The sequence below is a fragment of the Larus michahellis genome, chromosome 3 (assembly GCF_964199755.1).
Source record: "Larus michahellis chromosome 3, bLarMic1.1, whole genome shotgun sequence".
In the NCBI taxonomy this organism is placed as follows: domain Eukaryota; kingdom Metazoa; phylum Chordata; class Aves; order Charadriiformes; family Laridae; genus Larus; species Larus michahellis.
The window spans coordinates 38,339,977-38,363,309 of record NC_133898.1 but is presented as its reverse complement, the minus strand read 5'-3'; the positions used below and the strand labels follow the sequence as shown (position 1 = coordinate 38,363,309).

Genomic DNA, 23,333 nt, shown 5'->3' with positions numbered 1-23,333 from the left:
TCTGGGTACTCTCAGACTAAAGAGTAAAAGTGGGAAGCAGCTTTTGGCATTCATTACTTGCCCATGCAAATTAGGCATATTGAATACAGCTCTTACGTAACATTTCTGAAATGCAGATTTTCAGAATCACAAAACTTTTCTACGCTTGAGTTCTGCTTATGGAACTACTTAGAAAATGTGTTTTATTGTGATTGTTTCACACATAATTGGGCTAATGGTGTGATCTTTCTGTAAGCGCAGATGTGTATTTTTTGTTCTCTGTTTTGTCACCTGTTTTCGCAAAACCAGTCACTTAATATGCCTTGGATATCTATTTCTCTGTTAAATTTGATTGGAATTTCCTGACAAGCTTGAGAGTTACTGGCAGAGAAATTGATAAACACGAACATGCATCACATGCATTTTACTGTGTTAGCAAGGCTACAGAAGGCTAAAAGCAGGTATAATATCGGTATAAGTTTTCGTTAATTCCTGAATAACTGTTGCCACTTGTTTTACCAAAAATATGAGAAAAGACATTTGTTGTTTGACATTTTAAACTACACACAGGAATTTTTGGCTAGAGGTCCTTCTCTGACTGAAATTAAAGAAGAAATACTTCACTATGCTATGTTTGAGAAAGAGATGGAAGATTTAAAACCCATTATTCTTCTTGGTCCAATTGAATTGCATACAGGTACGACATTTTCTTATCTTTGTATGTACAGTAAGATAGTGAATATAATACCCATGTTGTTTGGTTTATTCTTTGAAATAAATGATTACAACATGAATAGAAATTACTGAAGAGATCCCCTAGACTCATCAGCCAGGGCTCACTCAGACACTTCTAAGAAATATGACTTGAAAAAACCCTTGCCTTCTCCTCTTTGGAGTGGTGAAATTAAGTTCTGTCATGGCAGTTGAAGTTATCATGGAGGTTTACTAAATAATTAATTAATGTGTATTGACACTGATTTGATCATCCCTCGCACTCACCTCTGGCACCAGGTCAGCCAGTGATTATAAAGAGCATTGGAAGCATAAATCACCGTCTCTGGTATTGGCACAAGACTAGCACGTAGCTGCATTAGCTTCTTTTTCACTATCGGTGTTTGTGTCAGCAGGAGATACGGCTGCTCGGCCATTCCCGTGTTTAGCATCCGCAGCTCTCAGAATATCATGTGTTTTCCTGTCCACCTCTAGTCTTTAAAGATAGAGAGGCTGGCATCAAGACCTGCTGTTGGAATATGTTCCCTCACACAGTGCATGTTTCCTCTGTTCCATACAGCACCGTGCCTCAGTACCTGGCCTTATGGGGCCCTGACAACTTGGTAAGATTTTGTTACTCTGAAGAACATTCAGATGTGGAAAAATGTATTCTCTCCAAACAACTGCTTGTCGAAGAACTAAGCTATTTGCACTATGACAAAGAAGCAAGGATTTCAATGGCACTTATCCCTCTCACCTCACAGATTATTATGTAGCTGATGTCTTCTCTGGATCAGCGTTACTATTCTTCTGTTTTTACTTTCTGTGGCAGATGTTATCATGGTTGCTATCTAGGGACAAGTAGTAAAAGTATCCTGTTCCAAATATCAGTGTGGCCATGTTTCTAATGAGCAGCCCCTGTGTTCTGAAAGAGTAGATTGAGAAATCATCTCTGTACAATTTGCCTTCCTTGTACATCAGAGAAGACAGAAGCCAGGCACTTTGATGACTAGAGTTCATTTCGTGATCTTGGTGGCGTGCTATCCCTAGCTTTCTTTCAGTGAATAAGCAAAAGTGTCAAACTGCTGACTGCATATCCTCATCTAGTTTCTGGATAAAATTTATTAAAGAAGCCACTCTGGAGCCAATTAACTCACTCTGGAAAACTCTTGCCATCTAATATACTGTGATGAAGAGTGATAAGAAGCAGTGTATCCAAAAGAATATGGATTTTGTTGATGGTCACACTACTCCCTCATCTCTGACCTCTGCATCAGATGCAAGTCTCCTAGGTTCAAGAGCAAGGATATTAAATGTTTTTATGATCTGGGGAAGCAGGTGTTTTTCTCAGACTCAGTTCATGTTTGGGAATTGCTTTATTATCATTTACATACTCTAGCTTCTGGATAGGGTACAATACTTTTCTTGAATTACCCCTGGCCTTCAGGAATCATATTTTTAATGCTAATATCCACATTATTAAAAGAAGAAACCATATCTGCTGTAAAATTTATTTTGTCAGCAGAAGGGTTATATGCTGTTAGTATCTTTTGGTTTCTTTCACCAGAGTACAAAATGTTGCCTATTAAAATCCTAATTTATTCTGATAATGAGTTAGAGTGCCAGTGATTGGCTTTTCTCTCTCTTCAGTGTTGGTTTGTGTTTATATATTAACTGCGTATGGTATGATGAAACACTTTACAGTTTTAGTTGTGAAGTATTCCAAGTACCAGTATTGAAATCCCAAGATACTATTTCCTCAATGGGTATAAACCATTGAAATATCACTGATCTTTATGCATTTGGTTAATATATATCAAAAGTATTCTCTGAGAATCTACATTCATAAGTAGGCATTTTTCTTCTTTATTCTTCTCTATGTGTTCTGTTAAGCTTACCAATATATTTTACAGATATCATAATAAGCAATAAAACAATAGAAATATATTTAAGTATAGGTTAAATTGTTCTGAAACTTTCAAAATGTAGTAATTGGATTGCTTGTCTGCTTTTCCAAATTGCTGTTGAAGAACCATATGTGATGATGTGGAGGTTTTTTTACAGAAAAAAATTAAGATGTAGATAGAAAAAAAAAATTAATTTTTTTTTTTTCTAATCAGGACCACTGAAAATAGCTCTAGCAATTGAAGCCAAAGCCTGGAAGATGCTCCTCTGTCGTTATTTAAATGAGGAATATAAAAAGAAAATGACAGACATGACGTCGTTCATATCTGAATATTTAAAGAAATTGTCTCGACCTCTGTGTGACTTAGATGATGTCAGATTTGCAATGGAAGCTTTATCTGTTATACGTGATAATAGAATACAAATGGATATGACTCTGGGACCTATTGAAGTAAGATGTCTTTATTAAAATAATATTATCTAATAGGAGTCATAAAATAAACTGAAAACCCAAACAATGAGTTTACTGTCCTGAAGGATCTTTGAAGATACCCTTGAAGATATCCAAAACCTGACTGGACATGGTCCTGGGAAACCAGATTTAGGTGACCCTGCTCTGAGCAGGGAACATTGGCCTAGCCAATCTCCAGAGGTCCCTTTCAACTTCAATGGTTCAGTCTATACCTCCCTCAGAAGCTGAAAAGGAGAGAATTCTAAGTGTAGCTATCTGCATGGAATAAACAACTGCCATTGAGATGATAAAATTTTATATATTTTTTTTTTAATATTAAATTGATTGTGTTTGAATATATTTTTCTAGTGTTTCATCCAAGACATCTTTAAAGAAATATTTTTTGCTTTTGTTCCCTGGTTCTTCATTCATCATCCTTATTTTAAAAAAACAAATTGATATTTTATGCCTAAATTACATGAAAAGTTTTTCTTTGAAACGTTTCTCACAAATTGGATCTATGTTCCTGCAAATGAACTTAAAATGCATAATTCCTAAGGTTTATTTTTTTTATTTAGGAAGCCTATGCCATTTTAAATACATTTGAAATTGAGGTTACAAAAGAGGAGTCAGAAGGAGTTGATACACTCAGATATTCTTTTAATAAATTACAGACCAAAGCTGTAAGTATATAAAACTATGTTATTTTCCATTTGTCTTCATGTGCTTTTTTCAGAGTATAAATGACAGTGTGGGACCAATTGTTACTGTGCTGTCTTCTTACTCTTGGCCTCGGTTACACACTAGTGTCTATACCTTTGATTAGTATGTTAATTTCCTAATTTTATTTTTATAGAGCTCTTTAAATATCATTGTAGCTTTTAGATATATGCTTAAAACCTGCAAGAAAATGAGAAAATTATTATGTTTCTCTTTGCTCTTTCTGCCCTCCTCCATTTCCAGTTTTTGCGTCATTCATGTCTGATGAGGAAGATTTCTACCCTTAATTACCTGTTTTTAAGAACCGCATATTCTTCCAGTGCCCTTACCCCTAAGTGACGATTGCACATTTACCTTTATTGCTTAGGACAGCCCTATATCCCTCAAAAGCTTGATGTTTATTGAATATTTGCCTGAACTGTAGAAGGTTAGATGGAAATATGTAAATATATTGTTGCAACAATTAAGTTAGATTCTGTCCCACAGATTAATCACTCTGGAAAGGAATCAAGAGCTCAAGAGTATGTTTTGCATTTGCATTTCATGCAACTCTTGGTTCTTTTTTCTCAAGTTTTTGAGCAAAGAATAAGAAAGTTGTTAAAAAGAAGGCTGAGCCCATCCATGAGGAAGAGGACCCTAACACTTTGCGTTTTGAAAGGTTTTTTTTGGAGGGAGGGAAGGAAGAGAATGGGATCTTCCCCCCCCTCCCCTGTTTCTTTGTCCTTTTGTTCCTCCACCCCCTTGTAATAGAATATGTTCACATAAAGGTGGAGGGGAGACTTTGTTGTGGGTTTTGGTTGGGATTTTTTTTCTTTCCAATTTTCATCTCAAAAATTGAACATAAAGCACCATAAAGGAAAAAACCCTATATTTAGCTTCAAATAATTAATTTTTGTTCAGAATTGTAATACTTTTTATTTATAATTTTGGTTTATATATAAACTTAAATATCTGTTCCTGTTTTTTCAAAGAAATAACTTTGTTTTTAATCTTTTGTATGTCAGACCAGAGTTCAAGACGAGTTGGTTCACGTTCAGCCCAAATTTAAGAGTAACTTGCTAGAATCAGTTGCAGTTTTTCGTGAGGACGTGTCAAACTTTGAAATTTCATATGAAACGGTAAATGAATTTAGTAGTTACCTGTAAGACTTGTACTTAGTTTTTCAATATTTTTGGTTTGCAGCAGTTGAGTGCCAGAATCTTATTCTGCTGAGCTACTGACTGTTCGATGCCATGGTTGCTAAGCAGTCATCATTGCACGTCAAACTTTTCAAAGAAATAGCAGTGCACACAACTCTGTAAGGAAAGAAAAGAATCCCTGGTGGTACAACCTGCCATGAAATTTTAATTTAGACATTAATTTAGAAATTAATTTCGAAATTGTATCACATGTAGCATCTTTGCTTACACATCGACATTAAAAAAGACTGTCTCAGGCCAATCATTGGGTATTTTATTTTCAGCAAAAGAACAAAATATGAAAAATGAAAGGCTAGTCCTATTAATTTTAATTAAGCTAAAGAATTTTCAATTTCATAAAAGTTATCTTTTATTAGATATACCTTTGTAAGTATTGCATTACCAAGATACATGACTTGATTGGATTTTTACTACCAAAAATAGATGCATTTTGTGATGACTTCTAAATATAGAGTGGCCTTCAGTCACTTTGAGAATTAATATTCAATTTTTGTTAACTGCTTGTTTGAAAGGAAGGACCTATGATTCCAAGTATTGCACCTCAGGAAGCCAGTAATAGGCTACAGATCTTTCAGGTAAGAAAATAAATTGTTGTTTCCAAATACTTAAAATTAGATCTGCTATTGCTTATCAAAACAAGTTTGGAAAAAGACACATTTACAATCTTCAGTTAATGTGTCTTGGTGGATATTCTGTGTTTTGTTATGTTAACTATACTTTAGTTTCTATCAGGCAATGTTTTCCTTAATGTGGAAGGATTGATTGATTGATTGATTGCTGTGTAACCTTGCTTCATGTTTTGCATTTTGTGAGCAGAAATTGTCATCTTGGAAGTAATAAAAGCAGTAGAAGAGGAAAGAGACAAGTATGACAACATGATAAAGACTGAAAAGAAGCCAGGTTACATTTCAGTCACATAAGCCAATCTTTTAATCATGTGAAGATCACATTTTGCATTAGATAATTGCCTTTCAATTGACGTTTGTTTGTCATCAACCTTAGTTCATGGGGTCCATAACCAATTTTTAATCTATTTTTAATCCTTCTTCCTTTCTCTGCAAGTTATAGTAACTCGAAGATTTTTTTTCAGCAGGACTTTTATCAGTCTTTAAACATATTGTATAGACTCTGTAAAAAGTAAATGAAAAGTTTGTGAAAAGCAAGTACTAACAGAAGGTGCTTAAACCTCCTGATGGATCTAATATGTATTGAAAATTGAGTGATTTTGGTTGAATTTTCTATATTTATTATTTTGCCAAGAGAAGCTTTGTACTTATGAATAGTAACTGCCAAAATCATTCTTCTTTACATTTTTCTATGGTGATCATATCCTTTGGACAGCAGTTATACTTTGAAAGTAATTGTATTTTTTGGCACTCTTCTGTGCTTTTTTTTCAGGCCGTATATTTTACCATCTGATACTTCCTTTATTTTATTTTCCCAATGGTGTGGAATACATTTCACATCCCACTTTTTTATAAAATTCTTCTTCAAATTATTGCTTGTTATATAAATTTTCACTGTTTGAATTCAGTACATGGATTTGAGTATTACATTATGTGAGAACTGTTCAAAATTTTTGAACAAAAATATTTTCAGACGTTTAAATATGCTTCTAATACAGCTATTTTAAGACAAGTTTAGAATGGTTTAATGATTTTTTTATTAGTCAATTTTGAATTAAAACATATCTATATTTTCATTTTGTCTGTATGAATCCTCATTTTATCAGGCTAACTTTGACGAGTTGTGGAGAAAATTTGTCACATACTCATCTGGTGAACAGTTGTTTGGATTGCCTGTCACAGACTATGAAGTTTTGCATAAAGTCAGGTAACTGTGGAAATACAGCTGTCTTAGGTGCTTATTACGTATATTAGAAGGGCTTAGGGTACACCAAAGAGGGAAATCTTACAATATGGAAGGTTTCCATTACCTTAAATTAAATGAAAGCAAAAAAATAAATTAAAATTTTAGAGGTCTAATGAATTTGCCAATACAAATAATTGTATTTGTTTATTATGGTAACAGAACCATACCAGATTATTTTATTACATGTAAATAATAATATATAAAGGAGCAAAATACCATGGCCTAGAGGAAAAAAAAAACCCAAACCCCAAACTTTTATATAAGTAGATGAGTAAATATAGCATTAAGTATTAAGATATGATACTATGAGCGAACAAGCAAGAGGTAAGGAAAGGTCAGTGTATCATCATATACGAAAAATATAAGTAGAAATCTTATGAAAGTCTAAATTTTTTGACCAGCTGCACACATAAGAATTGAATTCTAAAGTTTCTGCATCAGCTGTTTCAATGGTTTGAAGATGCTTCACACCAGATGAGAATCTGACCCTTTCTGGCCGTTCTTAGATATCAGCATTTCAGTCCAGATTCAGAGAGTGCTTCCAAAGTGAATTGACTAATTGTCCCCACTTGCCATGCTCTGCTTTGCACTGCAGAGCCAGCTCATGGTACATAAGCTAGGTTCCTTTTGGATGAATGGAAGTTTTATAGAACTGGACCAAAGCATATCTATCCCCAAATACGTTTAGTGTGGATATTATGTCCTTAACACAAACTATCTGCTCTTCTTTGTGGTTTTTATTTATGAAGTGTTCTGTTTTGCATTAAGAAACATAATCTAATTGATCTATGTCATTATTTGTTTTGCAGTAATATTACCTATACCATTTATTTAAGTATTGTGAGATATCCAAATAGCTGATTGAAATTATTGGTATGATTATTTCTTTTCCCAGGAAGGAGTTAGGCTTGCTTCAGAAATTGTATGGATTATATGATACTGTAATAAACAATATCAATGGTTATTATGAGATACTTTGGACAGATGTAGATATTGACAAAATTAATAATGAACTTCTGGATTTTCGAAACAGGTATGTTCATAATATGAGTTATAACTGATGTTAAATGCATTAAGATTTAGGTGACTTCAGTAAAGCTATTTGATATATTTAAATGCAAAACTTCCATGAATAAGGTCTATCATAAAGTAATAAAATTCTTCAAAGGAGTGTGGAATAACTTTTAGTTACTTTTAGTTAACCAGCCTTTTACATGTAGTAATTATTATTATTATACATCTAATTTACATTTAGATGTAATTAGTTTGATTCAGAAGTATTTTCTAACCTTTTAATTTAACTCTATTTTTAATATTTTCAAAAGTACGTGTATTATTTTGGGAAGAAATATAATATAGAAGACTAGGTCAAGGATTGTTTTACAACAGAATAAGTGCATTGAGTGCAGTCCCCAACCCTCCTGCTACCTGATAGTCCTGTTATAAGCTTGGCAAGCTCCATCCTAAAACAACTCCAGGTTTCTTTGCGCTTTCTTTGCACCCCCAGTCCTCCTATTAGAACAATATTCGAGAATCTTTAATTATTAATTTCCAAAATAAAGGCATGACTAACTGATGTATGTTTGTACTTGTGCAAGTAGTTGGTATTTTACGGTATTTCTATACTACAGTTATAGAGCAGTGCAGGCCTATTAAAACAGCTTTAAATCAAGCTTAGATAATGTTAAAATCTAATTGCTGAAATACAGAGCTCCACAGGAGCTAAATTGTATTACTGTCTGAAATTGACATTCATTTAAGGTAGTTCAAGTAGAAGTGTATAAAATGGCAATTACTTTTGTATCTGCAGTGAAGAGAAAGACCTTCAGTATAAATAGTTGTTTCTTAGGCTGTTAAGTATTCATCCTACCTATTTACCCGTCATTTCCTTTCATTCTCCATTTTGTCAATATATCTTACCTCTTGGCCTTACTTTGGCAGTTTTTCATGGCCTATCACACTGGTGGGTTCAAGTAACCCAAAAATAGTAGCATAACCTTCCTAAACTAGGGGAAGAGGATCCGTGCTACAGAATGTGGAATTTTTTACTTGAATTTTTTTTTTGTTACTGACTTATAGTCCAGAGTGTCATGGTAGTCTAGTAAACATGTTTTTCTGAAGGTTAACTGATATGTGAAATATGTCATTACAAGGCATAAAATTGGTAAGTGAAGAATTTCCATAGTTTTGAAGTTACACTTTCGACAATCAGAGTTGAAGGTTGTGTCTTTGATTTGCATTATTTCTTAATTTCTAAGTGGGAAGAATTAACCAGAGACTAATAACCTTTCAAGGAAACATGTGCCAAAGAGTGTTTTTCTTTCCCAAATTTGAGGTTACATATGCTGATAGAATTTCAGTAATTAAGAGCCTCTCAAAGGAGCAAGATGTTGACAGACACCTATTTGTCAGTATCTTGTCTTTGTGTAAAATGGTGTCTCTTAGTTCACTAGACTCAAAAGGGTAACAGGGCTCTCAGCTCTGGAACCTGCAGCATGTAATTCAAAATCTGTTTCTTTGCTGTATCTGATTCCAGTGTCCCAAATCACTGAACCTGACATTAACTCTTTACCAGTGAAGGAAAACAATGGCTGCAAACAGAGAAATTTATAAACTATTCGGATGTTTTGCCTGGTTTTCTCAGGGAAAAAGTAATCTGTGATGTCACTGTCTGACCATGTCAGTGCTCCTCTTTTTCATCATTCTTAAATACATTTTTTTTTCTTAAATCTATTGGCTAGTTTCAACACAACAGATTTTTCACAAATTAACTTTAAATGCTTATGAGTTTTATAAATGTCAGAACTTCACAGTAGTCCAGAAACAAACACAAAATACTTCTTCCCCTCAGGGAAAGGCAGCTAGGTATTAAACATTCTGTTTGACAGCAACCAGGGAGCTAGTACCTGAAGGTACTGTCAGCCACACAGCACCAAGAGAGCTCTAAACCAGACACAGACTGCTGTATTGTACCTGATTACAGAAAATATGAAATTATATCAGTGGGAGAGATAAGTGATAAAGGATGCAAAACCAAGGGAAATTTGATCTAGGCTTTATTACTTTTCCTGCTAAGAATATACTTTATCATTTACATTAGGATATTCCTATGGTAGTCAACTGCTTGATTCTTAATGTGTAGGCTCTGTGAAAGCATGGTGAAAGAGGTAAATATTCATTTAACTCTTTTGCTGGGCTTTTATCCATTAGAAGTATATAATTTTCATTTTCTTAGTGAATAGTTTCAGGACCACTAACCAAAAGTAGAGGAGAAGGTGGTTATATGTTTTTAATTTTCATGTCTGTCTCCAAAGCGGTATGTAAATATTTGCCATGTGCATTACTGGTATTGTAAATTGAAGTAAATATTTGAGAATCATAGAATGGTTTGAGCTGGAAGGGACTTTAAAGATTGGCTAGTTCCACCTTCCCTGCCATGGACAGGGACACCTCCCACTAGACCAGGCGGCTCAAAGCCCCATCCAGCCTGGCCTTGAACACTTCCAGGGATGGGGCATCCACAACTTCTCTGGGCAACCTGGGAAACCTGTTCCAATGCCTCACCATCCTCAGGTCCATCCACCATCCACCTTCCTAATATCTAATCTAAATCTCCCCTCTTTCAGTTTAAAACCATTACCCCTTGTCCTATCACTACACTCCCTGATAAAGAGTCCCTCCCCATTATATTTGTATAAGGATGTGAAATTTAACTAATTTTGTTTTGGTTTTTGTTTGCCAATAAAGAGTTTGTGACGATAAGCAGCAGATAAGCTATCTTTTAATGCAAACTGCAGTATTTCTGTTTATTTGCAAAGAACATAACAGTGGTTAAAACTGTTAAATATTATGATCCGCTAGTAGGGCATTTGCATTATTTTTTAATAAAAAGGTAGACTAATTGACACAAATTGGAATTTTCCATAGCAAATGTTGATCTCAGAAGAAGCTACTTCATATTTCCGTGTCTGTTTATAAAATGTTTAAACAATTCCTATTTTGACAAAAGAGGCATTTACTACTGAATCAGTTTAACTCCACTGCAGGTGTCGTAGACTACCTAAAGGACTCCAACACTGGCCTGCATTTTTAGATCTCAAGAATAAAATTGATGATTTTAGTGAGTCTTGTTATTTGTTGGAAATGATGAGCGACAAAGCAATGAAGCAAAGACACTGGGATCGCATTGCTGAAACAACAGGGCATCAGTTTGATATAGAATCTGATTCCTTTTGCCTTCGAAACATCATGGAAGCACCAATTCTTAAATATAAAGATGATATTGAGGTAGGTACATACATTTTTTCCCCCCCCTTGTTCATTTTATATTGCCAGCAAAAATAATATGATTACTTATAAAATGATCACTTTTTAAAAATATTTTTGACTTTGTTGAAGACCTTGACTCACAATCAGACCACAGTAGTTTAAAATAATTTATATTTTATTTAGAAGTTCTTATCCATATGAACAAAGACAGATGTAGCAGCTGGAATCTTTGGACACTTATTTCTAGATAATCTCTTCACATTCTTCCTGTCCCTATTTTCTGTGATTTTCTTAGCCCTTTTTAAACAGGAAAAAACAAACAAACAAAACTTCAAATGATTGTGGTCACCTAATTTTTTAACTCTGTGGTTGCTTTAAAGATTTGTAAATAAATCAGAAATTTTAGACGAAGGTTCCATGCATATTAATATTTAATATTAATTAAATATGTAACATACAACTGAACCATACAACTTCTCAAGATCCCCCACATAAACTGAAAAAATTCTTAATGGAGTTTGCAAATTTTATATAATAGCATTCAAAAGCTATTGTTATATTCATACTTGATTTATATGGAAGCATTCCAAGGTGATTGCTTTATTTTGAATTAAGCTCTGATTTGAATAGAATGTTGGACTTGATGACCTTTCCAACCTTTCTATTCTTAGATTCTGTGATACTATAAATTGAAATATGATAAGATTGAGACTCATCTGGTGATGAGTCTACATCACCACCCTAAACCTTGTAGGAATAACGGTTCAGAAGTCTTGTTACGCAGAAATAACAAAATGTGAAGCCGTGGAAATGGTATATCCATGCATTTCCAAGTTTGCATTTTTCAGTTATACATACACGTAATTTGAGTGAGTAAAATCATTTGTGTGGTTTCTGCATTTGTGTGTCACACTTCTGTACTATTTTATAGAATTTTGTATATTGGCTTTAAATTCTATTACTAGATGTCTAATATTAGGAAAAATGTCATTTCCGAAGAATGAAGATTCTAAAATACGGGTCTGTCTTTGCAGGATATATGCATATCTGCTACAAAGGAAAAAGATATAGAAGCCAAACTATCTCAAATAGCTGAAATTTGGGGAAGCCAAGTTCTGAGCTTTTCGTCATTCAAAGGGAGAGGAGAGTTACTGTTAAAGGGAACTGAATCATCAGAAATTATAATGTTGATGGAGGACAGTTTAATGATTCTTGGCTCTTTACTGACCAATAGGTACTTTAAAATTGATTGTGTGCGTTATTTTCAGAAACACACTGACATAGCAACTGTCTTATTAGCAGGCTAAATCAGCAGTAAATTTGAATGGACTATTATTTTTTAAAGAAAAATAATATTAAAATGTCTAATGAAAAAAATCCTCAACTGGAAGATTTTCATTTATTAGTAGAAAACTATTGTCTCAATATATTTGAATGTAATCAAGCTGGTAGAAACTTTCTACGAGCTTCTTCTTGCTCTAAGTGAAACAAGAGCTGTTTGGGTTTTTTTTTCACCGTTTAAGTATTTATTTTATAATAGATTTATTTAGAATTAAATAATTTTTTCTTCTCATCATTTTCTAGATACAATGCACCATTTAAAAAGGAAATTCAGAGCTGGATTTATAAACTAAGCAGCTCAACAGACATAATTGAAGAATGGCTGGTTGTGCAGAACCTCTGGGTTTATCTTGAAGCTGTTTTTGTAGGGGGAGATATCGCAAAACAATTACCCCAGGTAAACTTTACAATGCTTGCATCTTATTGTGTATTAAAAGCTATCTGTGTAATAATTTCCAACAGATTATGCTGTGAAAGTACTTATTTTTTGATATATATAGGAAGCGAAGCGTTTTCAGAATATTGACAAATCATGGATAAGAATAATGCAACGAGCTCATGAAAACCCAAATGTAATTAACTGTTGTGTTGGAGATGAGACTATGGAGCAACTTCTCCCTCATTTACATGAACAGTTGGAAGTATGTCAGAAATCACTTACAGGGTATGAATTGTTTGATTTTTTTATTTTTTTTTTAATGCAGTATTATTTTGTAAGTAGTTTATATGAGATGTTAATAGAATTTCAGTCTTTCCCTCTTGTGTAGAAGAAAATGAAGAGCCGAAATAGTCTAATAAAAATCTTGTTCCATTTTAAAGATACTTAGAGAAGAAAAGACTACTGTTTCCCAGATTCTTTTTTGTTTCTGATCCTGTCCTTCTTGAAATTCTTGGACAAGCAAGTGATTCTCATACAATTCAGGTACAACCTTAGGGATTTTTTTCTGCTTATAACAAAAAAAAATAGAACATGGAAAAGCATTTAATAAATGAAAATGTAAACACTTTCTTTTTATGAACTTTGGGAAAATTTTTTGTTTCCTGTTCTTTAGTTTTTAACAAAATATGAAATGGGTATCTGTAATTCAAAAAAATCTTCCGAATTCAGAACACTAGAATATGGTCCCATCAAGCGAGTCGCTGGTGGCATGGCTCCTTTCACAACTAAACTAACAGAAGGGACCCTCTAAGACTTTCCTGGGTTGCATATTGCAGAATTCGTCCAGCTAGTCTGGATTGTTCCTGAAAGTTTATAGTCCAACTAGTCTGCATTGTTACTGAGGGTTGGTTGAGATAAGATAGCTGATCTCACACAATAGCTGATCTCTGTTCTGCTAGGTCACCTCTGGAAACTGTAAAATAACAGCAAGTTGAGATAAAATCCTACACAACCATTTCTGTAATTATTACCTACATATGGCCTGATATTCATCTGTAGGTTCAGATGAACTTTTGCAGGATAACCTTAACATGAGATTTTTTTCTGTTTACTAATGTTATCTATTTACATTGAATGACTTCTGAATTATCCTTACAGCCACATCTGCCTTCCATATCTGACAATATAAATGAAGTAGAGTTTCACACAAAGGATTATGATCGCATACTGGCAGTCATATCAAGAGAAGGAGAAAAAATTCCAGTAATTATCTGAAAACTTTTTTTCCAGAATGTTGTTAATAGATAAATCATTCTGTTATTAAACATATAAGTATATATTAAATTGTCTTATTGTTAATTACAAACTAACATTTCAATGATTGGTGTAACAAAACTATAATATGTCTTCATTAAATAAATTTCTAGTATATTTATTGAAATTAAATCTGCAGTTGTCTTGAAGAGAAATTTGGTAACTAACTGGGGAGAGAAGTTTGGTAACTAAGTTCTATTTTGTACCTTTTATTAATATTTCAGTTGGACACTCCAGTCATTGCAAAAGGACCAGTAGAACTTTGGTTGCAGGATTTATTGCATGTGCAGCAGATGTCATTGCATGGTATAATTAGGGCAGCATATTACCAAATTAGTGACCCGGGATATCAGTTGCTGAATTTTCTTAACCATTTCCCAGCACAGGTGAGATTACAGGATATGGATTTGTGTGTGCAGTCTGAGTAGTGTGTGGGGAGAGGTGGGATGTAAAGAGCATACTGGATTGTCTAAATGAAGAAGTTTTCATAGAGGAAGTAAGGATATGGATCTACTCAGTAGAAGGCGGACTTCAATTTTGGTACCCTATGTATAGCTTAATATTTTTCATGTAATCTACTTTAAAATTACTTTTTTCTTGTCCTGGAGAATATAAAGTAGAGCTTATATTTTCTGTGATGGATATTGAACGCCTTTCAGATGCAAATAAAATTTCATGTGCAGATTGATTTCTCTCATAATTTAAGATCACAAGAGCTATGATTATGATTATTTATCTCATCATTTAGAAGATTTACCTCATAGTTCATATATTTGTCACTATGATAATGCAGTCCTAGTAGAAGCCTATCTTGAAGGATTCTATTTGCCTAGAGACTCCTTCATCTTACTGATAATCCATAAATTTAATTAACAAGTAAGGAATTGTTTCCCATCCTGTAAAAATTCTGTAATTTGCTAATCAGTACAGTGCTGGGTGTATTTTTTCATAGAAATTCTGCAAATATTAAAGCTGGCCAATACATTGCTAATTTAAAAAACAATTAAGTATACTTAAATATTTAATAGAATTATCTTAAAGCTGTATTTGTGATGTAATTATGTATTATTTCAGCAGTATTTATTTTCAAAAGTCTGCTACTTTTCTTTACACAGATAAGGACTGTCTTTCTTGTTTGCATGTCAGACATTTTGAAGTGCCTTTATTACCATCTGCAGAGATCATCTTTTCCATGTCTTGTTAATCCAAATGTTTTTATGTTCAAAGAATTATTTGTGTTAGAAAAGGGGAAGAAATTTAAAGTACAGAGAAAGAAAAGCTGTGTTGTAGGACAGAGAAGAAATTGGTCAAAATACTGTCAAATATTTGAAATGTTTTCTTTCCTTCAAACTGCCTTTTTCCTATCTTAGAAGCTTCTGTTATAGCTAGCATGAAAAAGTCACATCCAAAGATTTCATTTTTTATTCCTCTTACTAATTGGTCATTCTAAAATAAATTTATTTTAGACTCTACTGATGATAGCTTAATGATTCTAAAATGGTGTGATATTTCCTACTACAGAATGTCTGTAACTGTGAACTCACTACAGGTATAGGGAGATAAGAAAGTAGAAAGAGTGGGTGAGTCAGATTTTTAGGTCTTGGTGCTTTGTGAATGTAGTAATGGGGGTGGGGGGGTGGGGCAAGTATTGATACAGTTCTCATCTATCCTGTTTTGTCATGGGTGTGTCTGATACTATAAATCAAAATCAATCCAAGACTGTTGTTTACATGCAACATCCTGTAACTCTCTAGATTTATTTGGAAGCAAAATAGCTCATAGTTGTGCTTCAGTCTGTACTCCAGTCATAACAGCATGTTAGAAAGATAGCAATCCATCTCTTTTTTTTTTTTTTTTTTAATTGTGCTTTAATTAGCTATGAATTGGCAATGGGAAGTTTTCAGAAGGACTTCTCCCCACAATTTGAGACCTGATTATGTTTGTGATACTGGAGTACACTAAGGGATTGTAAATTACACTGAGAATCATCCTTAATTTGTATATATCTCAGTATCTGACAAATTTGCGTAAGTTTTTAAATGTTTTTTCAGGAGTTTCCAGTATGACAGCAGAGCCAATTAGCTCAGGCACATTATCCTGATGAGACAGCCTCATGCTGGATGTAGTGATAATTTGGACTCTCCACACCACAATTTGTTGTTCCTGTTACACCTAAGGCTTCTGTAATAAGGCTAGGGTTCAACAAGTTATTCTTTTGTATTTTTTTCACATATTAAATTTGTAGGTTGGATTACTAGGAATTCAAATGTTGTGGACTCATGATTCAGAAGCAGCTCTACAGAATGCTAAAGAGGACAGAAAAATCATGCAAGTAACCAATGGGAGATTTCTGGAGATTCTGAATATGTTGATTAGCGAGACCACACATGATCTTTCCCATTTTGACAGAGTGAAATTTGAAACACTTATTACCATTCATGTGCACCAGCATGATATTTTTGATGATTTGGTAAGTACAGATTTTGGTTTCTGACACTTAAATGCATTTTCTGTCATAATAATTTTTCTTATATGTGGTAACTACAGTTATATATGTGTATGCATGTGTTTGTAAAACAGAGATGTCCATAATCTCACCGTAGTAAAAATAGTACACTTTTGCTTAAACTAGAATAAAATCCATTGGGACTGTCATCTAAATATTTGCTCCAATTTTTTACACTTTTCTTAGCATATTTCAATTTTTCACTTCTTCCTACAGAATTGTTTTGATAGACCAAAACTTTTAGTATGTCCTTTCATTGAAAAACTGTTGTATTACTCTTACTTGCATAATGAAAAAAGTCGAGTCTGCTGAGGGTGTTGTAGCTTTATCTTCATAATTTCCTCATGGCTTGTTACAGAATCTCAGTAGTTGGCAGTAGTCTGTGCTTTAGCTCCACCCATTCTAGAGTTACAGCAATGACAGCAACATCTTCCGTATCTTCTAGTTCCTTCTTTCTGTCTCTCCTACTCCTTCGGATATCACGCTACTGGAATTCTTTCTGGTTATTAAGGAGAATACATAGAAGACAAACAAACAAAAAACCCTCCTAAAATCAACAGATAACGCCAATCCTATATTTGAACTTTTTAAACTGCTAAATTGTTTACATTCCTTTATTCTTTGAGGAATGCCATCCCTCAACACTGCATCTCTCACATATTTTTACTGCTGATAACAGAAGCTGGTTAGATTCTACACAATTTGCCTTCCATGCCTTAGTCAGATCCTTCTTTCATTATACCCTTTGTTCCAATGTGTTTGGTGGGTTTAGCAGTGTGTTGTTTGCTTATTTCACTTGGATGGTGAGCTGCATTACCAAAGCAATTTAAGATTTATTTGATTAAGAAGTTGTGATGACCAGCTTAAGGGATAAGGACATTTTTTAATATTAGTTTAGCATACATCTGAACATATTATGTGATGCTTATATGTATTTCAGTTTACTTATGTAGGAACTTTAACCTGAGTCACTCATTATTCTCATAAAATAAGATTTTATCACAGTTATTAAAGACAAATGTGGATGCTCAGTTATAACATATATATTTATTTACTTTCTTTTAAGGTAAAAATGCACATCAGATCACCAACTGATTTTGAATGGTTAAAGCAGTCTAGATTCTACTTTAAGGAGGATCTTGATCAAGTCTTGGTGTCCATTACAGATGTGGATTTTGTTTACCAAAATGAATTTCTGGGTTGCACTGATCGTCTGGTCATAACACCTCTTACAGACAGGTTAGAAAATGATACATAATTAATATTTTCTATGTATATAGTGTTTATTTAACATATATCTTCAAAGAGATGCATTCTGAATTAAGTCCTGTGTGGGCTAGGTCATTCATCAAAATCTTCTTATACATCTGCTTCATGATACTCCTTTAGAAAAGGTAAAATAGAGTCTCGCTAACTTGTACATTTAGTAATTACTAGAAAAGTTTTATCACTGCCCAGTCTTAAAGAAACATTTAGTAACAGAAATGAATCATTTTAAGGTTATATAATAATGTATAGTTTAGCAGTATTTCTATACTGAAGAAAATATTAGGTCAGATATTTTGAATTCTGTTATAAGGGATTCTGTAAAGATTTTGTGGCTACCAATGTGTGAAAGTCTAAGACAACTAGTCAGTGTCTGTTGTTTTATTAGCATGGGAAATAGTTTACATTTGTCCATAAGAACCTAGATCTTGACAAAGTCCCAGCTGTATACATTCACTTGCCATTCTTCTATAGCCAGGCAAGCAAATGACCATTAATTTTGTTTCATGTGTGGCTTAACAGTGAGAACTCTTTTTCTTTTCTTCCCCTTGGGAATTTCTTGGCCTCTTTCTGTACACCCCCCCCCCCCCCCCCAATTCTCCCCCCGTTTATTCCTTACTTGAGGTGTCACTTTTGAACCAAATAAGAAAATAGAAGGCTAAAAAATACTTGCAAAAAGATGTCCTCAACAACCAAAAATAACTTTCAACCTACAGTCATTCACTTTGCTACTTATGTGGAGTATGTGTCTGTACAGCTTTTTGAACACCTTTATTTCTCCAAAAGAGGTAGGACTGCTATTGTGACAATATGGAAAGTTCAGTACATTTCTGCAGTGAACTGCACTGCTCTCAACAATCAAGTATTTTTGATGCAGAAAGTTGAATTCTACCCCAAAATTTGCCTTGACTGCAATAGAACTGTAGAAGTAAAACGTATATGTCACTTTAAAGATTCTTATTGTTTAAAAAAACATCAGGGGCCCTGCAGTGCCAGCTTGGCATAAGGTATTATAGTGATTCAAGATAAGCTGGGAACTAGTTAGTTATTAAACTCTGTTCGGTTATGGATTTAAACCAGAAATAATTTAGTTAGAAATGCATTCTGAGTATGTTGAGTTGATTTGACAGTGAAGATACCCCATCATTTGTATAGGACCTTTGTCATTTAATCCCTTTAGCGTTACTCTTGGTACTCATGATACTCCTTACCATAAATGAAAATTCTAACTAAGATTTTAGTAACTATAACTCACATAGAACCAAAACAGTAGTCTAAACTTTTTAAGACTTTAAAAAAAAAGGGGGGGGGGTAAAGCTTACGGGTTTTTTTCTTAGAATTGTAAAAATATTTTACACATAATTGTGGAAGGGGACATATATCCTTATTCTTTCACACTTGAGGATTTAGACAAAAGTAGCCTAACCTAACACAGTATACACATTAAGATACTGCAGAAAATGATGAGGCAGCAGAATTCTGCTCTTTATAGCTGCAAAAAGAGTTAGTGACAATTAAATTGCTTTATATGGTGTGCATTAATTTTTTACCTCCTCTAATATTCACAGTTTGTAGCAAACTAGATTAACACCAGATAAATTTTTTTGCTCTTATAAATAATGTTTAAATGCTGTATTTTGTGACTTTTACCTCTCTGAACTTCCTGCACTCATGGAAATCAGTGGAACTGCTTTATGAAGAAGTATTGTTTCAACATAAGAGCTTGTAGAATCTATAGCATAACTCATTGTTATCTTATCTGTATACACATGTATCTTTCATATGATTTAATAAATTAATATGAATTAACATTTATAGGTGCTATATAACTTTAGCACAGGCTTTGGGAATGAACATGGGAGGAGCTCCAGCAGGACCAGCTGGAACTGGTAAAACAGAAACAACAAAAGACATGGGAAAGGCTCTGGGAAAATACGTAGTAGTCTTTAACTGCTCTGATCAAATGGACTTCAGAGGTTTGGGCAGGATTTTCAAAGGTAAGACTTCATGTAGGATAGAAGAGATCTCCACAGGTCATTTATCAGGTGCAGTTAGAGCAGGTTCCTCAGGCTCTTGTTCATGTTGGATTTTGAGTATCTCTAGGGATGGATGTTCCACAACACCTCTGGGCCATGCATCCTCATGGTAACATTTTTTTATACTTCCATTGACTTGGAATTTCCCACATTGAAACCTGTGTCTGTTCTCTGTTATTCTTCCACTGCGCTTCTAAGAGCCTGGCTCCAATTCCTCAGTGCCTCCTATTAGCAATGAGCTTTCCCCTTATCTTTCTCCTCAGGCTCGACAAATTGTGTTCTCTCATTCTCTCCCTCTGTGTCATGTCCTTCAGCCACTGACCATCATGGCAGCCATCTGTTGGACTCGTGCAAGTATATCAATATCTGTCCTCTATTGATAAGCCCCAAACTGGACACAGTACTCCAGTTGCTCTCTCACAAGTGCAGAATAGAGGCAAACAATGTTTTTCCTCAGCCTGCTGGCTACGCTCTTGCCCAACATGCTGCTGGCTTCCATTGCTACAAGGGCATAATTCTGATTCATGCTCAATTAGTTGTTAAGCAGGACACCAGGTCATTTTCTGCAAAGCTGCTTTGTAGCTACTCAGCACCAAGCCTGTACTGTGCAATGGAGTTATTCTGTTCCAGATAAAGGACTCGAACTTCATGACGTTTCTGTCAGCTCGTTTTTCACAGTTATGGTATTGTATGTATTGAGAAGCAAGCGGTGAAACAATTTATTTTTTTTTAGCAAGCAAATACTTGTGGCATGAGAGTGTCTAAAGCTGTGGGTTTATAAACATATTGCCTGTTTGACAGTCAAGCTATTCAGATTTTAAAAAAATCTTTGAGTACATGACAGAATCCCTTTAAATTGATGTAGCCTTGACTGTGTAACAATAATACATCCTCAATGAATTGGGTAAATTTTTCACTTTTAAATAGCTATCTTTCAGTATACATGAAAGAAAACGACTGCCTACTTGTATTTTAATATAATTTGGGGAAAAAAATGCTGCTACAAATTTTCTCATAAAATGTTGCTAAAGGAACAACAATTCTCTTAGCTGCTACTAAACACATGTTACTTTTCCAAATTGAAATTAGGCAACTGTGAAATTGATCTTTTATAAAAATGTTATTGTTACTAATATAGTGCTTGATTTCTCTTTCCATTTAATTTTCTGTCTGTGTCTTCCTCTCTTTCTTCCATAGACAAGGTCACACAGAGCATGTTGCTAATATCCTGTACCATTACACGAAAAGCTTGTAGTTTAGTGTGGACTTAAAATGGTAGTGCTTATGCATAGAGATACGTGCTCTAAGATTAATTTTTTCTGTCTTGTGAGATTCAGAGTTTTAGTTAAACTCCTAGTTAGTTCAAAAATAATTTCAATTTTTAATTCTAACCTTTATGATTTATAAGAGGCAAGTAAAAAGTAATTTAAAAGCCTTGTGAAGGCTGGAAGACACAAATGAAAATAAAAAACTTGGGATTTTTTTTGTTGTAACATTTAGGGCTAGTCTTCTGTAGCTCCAAGTCACTTACTTTTATTTTTTTAAATTAACAGTACAGCTTCAGCAAATAATTCAATTGCTGCTTTACAATAAAAGGCTACATTCACAGAAAGCTCTGGATGAAAGATCTGCCAAATGCCCCAAGATATCAGAAGGTTTTTTCTGATATTGATTCACTTTTAAGCTTTTTGTATAAATCAACTAATATTAATTCAGATTGATCTGGAAATAGTCAGGTGGACTAGAGGAAGATAGGCCTTGGCCACAGGGCAATAAATAAAACTAATCTTACTTATTTATTTGAAGGAAAAGTCATCTAATTCAGATGTCTGAAATATGTGTGAACAACAACAGGTAATAATTTTTTCTGTCCCTATTTTAGGTCTTGCACAGTCAGGATCTTGGGGATGTTTTGATGAATTCAACCGAATCGAGTTGCCTGTCTTGTCAGTGGCAGCACAGCAAATCTATATTATTTTAACAGCAAGAAAAGAAAGAAAAAAGCAGTTCATTTTTTCTGATGGAGATTGTGTAGATTTAAATCCAGAGTTTGGAATTTTCCTAACAATGGTAAATGAAGTAATAATTCCAGAGATGTGACAAATTATACAATTATACAAGTTAATTAAATGGCAAGGTGATGCTCTTGCTATAGAATTCGACTAAACTACTGGAACACATAAATAATCTGATTATTCATGAGTTGCATGCTTTCAGTTTTGCTTTAAGATTATTGAAAAGGTTCATAATTACGTCCCTACATTACTGTATTGCAATTCATTATGTAGGTTAAGAGTTTGGCCAAATTTCCAGGCTGCTTTGCTCACCGAGAGGACTGATGTTTTACTACCTTAGCTTGAAATGCTTTTACAGTATTAGTGAGAAAGATACTGTAGGGAAAAAAAAGAACATTCACTTAAAGCAGGATATACAGGAAAGAGATTTTTCAAGGACATATGTCTTGTCTAATGGGTATTTATCATGGATATATAAATGAATTCTTCAAGCTGATTTACAGAAGACAAGTATGGTGATTCTGGAATAAACCACCCTCCTTGTATTGTGGTGACAACAGGTCTTTTCAAAACCTGTGCAAAAAATTATCAGATCTTTTCATTTGTCGATACAGGATCTGTCTAAACAGGTAAATACAATGCTGGACGGCCACTTTCGGCCTTTTGTGGCAAAGGGGCCCATTCTGCTCTGTGCATCAATCCTGGAATCAGTGCAGGCATTGTGACACAACTGTGCTTCTTATATCATGAAGTTTTTATGGGTAGTATTTGAGATACATTTTTCTCTTTCTTATAATGACTACTTGTGAAAAAGACTGACAGTGTATATAGATCAAAATTAGGTCCCACAACTGAATGGATAATCTGTGCAAAAAAGGTATGCAAGGCAGTACGTATAACTTTACACCAGTTACCAACCATTACCCAAGGGAGAAACACAAACTCCTCCATTTAGAATATTAACTTTCAGAGTATGCTGTCTTTGTGCTATAGGGTTCCTGAGGCTTCATAGCAATAATTCTTCATGTACTCTCATGGGCAGGGAATTTTAGAGTATATGTTTCCTAATGCCAAGGCAGGTGGCAATCCAAGATGACTTTATGGGAAATTAAAATCTTCACCTGCATGTTCGGGTGCAGGGTAATAACTGAAGAGGTCATAGGTGTCTTTTGACTGTTTCTAATTTCTTAATGTCACCTGTCATAAGTTATTCTTCATGTTTGCAGCAAATTTCTAGAAATCTTCTATTAGTCAAACTTTCTTGGTCATTAAAATTCACTTTAATATGATTTTGTTGTAAGGTTTTTGTGTTTTAAGTTTGACTGTTATTTTTACTGTGTCATTACATAATATTCTCTGCATATTCTTGA

General features: G+C 34.0%; 1 protein-coding gene across 1 annotated transcript in view; it reads left to right on the top strand.

Moving 5' to 3' along the window:
- DNAH8 (dynein axonemal heavy chain 8) overlaps nucleotides 1-23,333 on the top strand; it is a 132,401-nt gene that overhangs the window by 31,842 nt on the left and 77,226 nt on the right. The window contains exons 24-41 of the mRNA XM_074579718.1: nucleotides 550-676; nucleotides 2,811-3,046; nucleotides 3,625-3,729; nucleotides 4,771-4,884; nucleotides 5,478-5,540; nucleotides 6,698-6,798; nucleotides 7,733-7,870; nucleotides 10,884-11,124; nucleotides 12,141-12,340; nucleotides 12,691-12,844; nucleotides 12,948-13,111; nucleotides 13,267-13,369; nucleotides 13,985-14,089; nucleotides 14,365-14,526; nucleotides 16,386-16,610; nucleotides 17,713-17,885; nucleotides 19,731-19,909; nucleotides 21,831-22,018. Coding sequence (XP_074435819.1) covers nucleotides 550-676; nucleotides 2,811-3,046; nucleotides 3,625-3,729; nucleotides 4,771-4,884; nucleotides 5,478-5,540; nucleotides 6,698-6,798; nucleotides 7,733-7,870; nucleotides 10,884-11,124; nucleotides 12,141-12,340; nucleotides 12,691-12,844; nucleotides 12,948-13,111; nucleotides 13,267-13,369; nucleotides 13,985-14,089; nucleotides 14,365-14,526; nucleotides 16,386-16,610; nucleotides 17,713-17,885; nucleotides 19,731-19,909; nucleotides 21,831-22,018 — 2,778 coding nt within the window. The remainder of the gene's footprint in view (nucleotides 1-549; nucleotides 677-2,810; nucleotides 3,047-3,624; nucleotides 3,730-4,770; nucleotides 4,885-5,477; nucleotides 5,541-6,697; nucleotides 6,799-7,732; nucleotides 7,871-10,883; nucleotides 11,125-12,140; nucleotides 12,341-12,690; nucleotides 12,845-12,947; nucleotides 13,112-13,266; nucleotides 13,370-13,984; nucleotides 14,090-14,364; nucleotides 14,527-16,385; nucleotides 16,611-17,712; nucleotides 17,886-19,730; nucleotides 19,910-21,830; nucleotides 22,019-23,333) is intronic.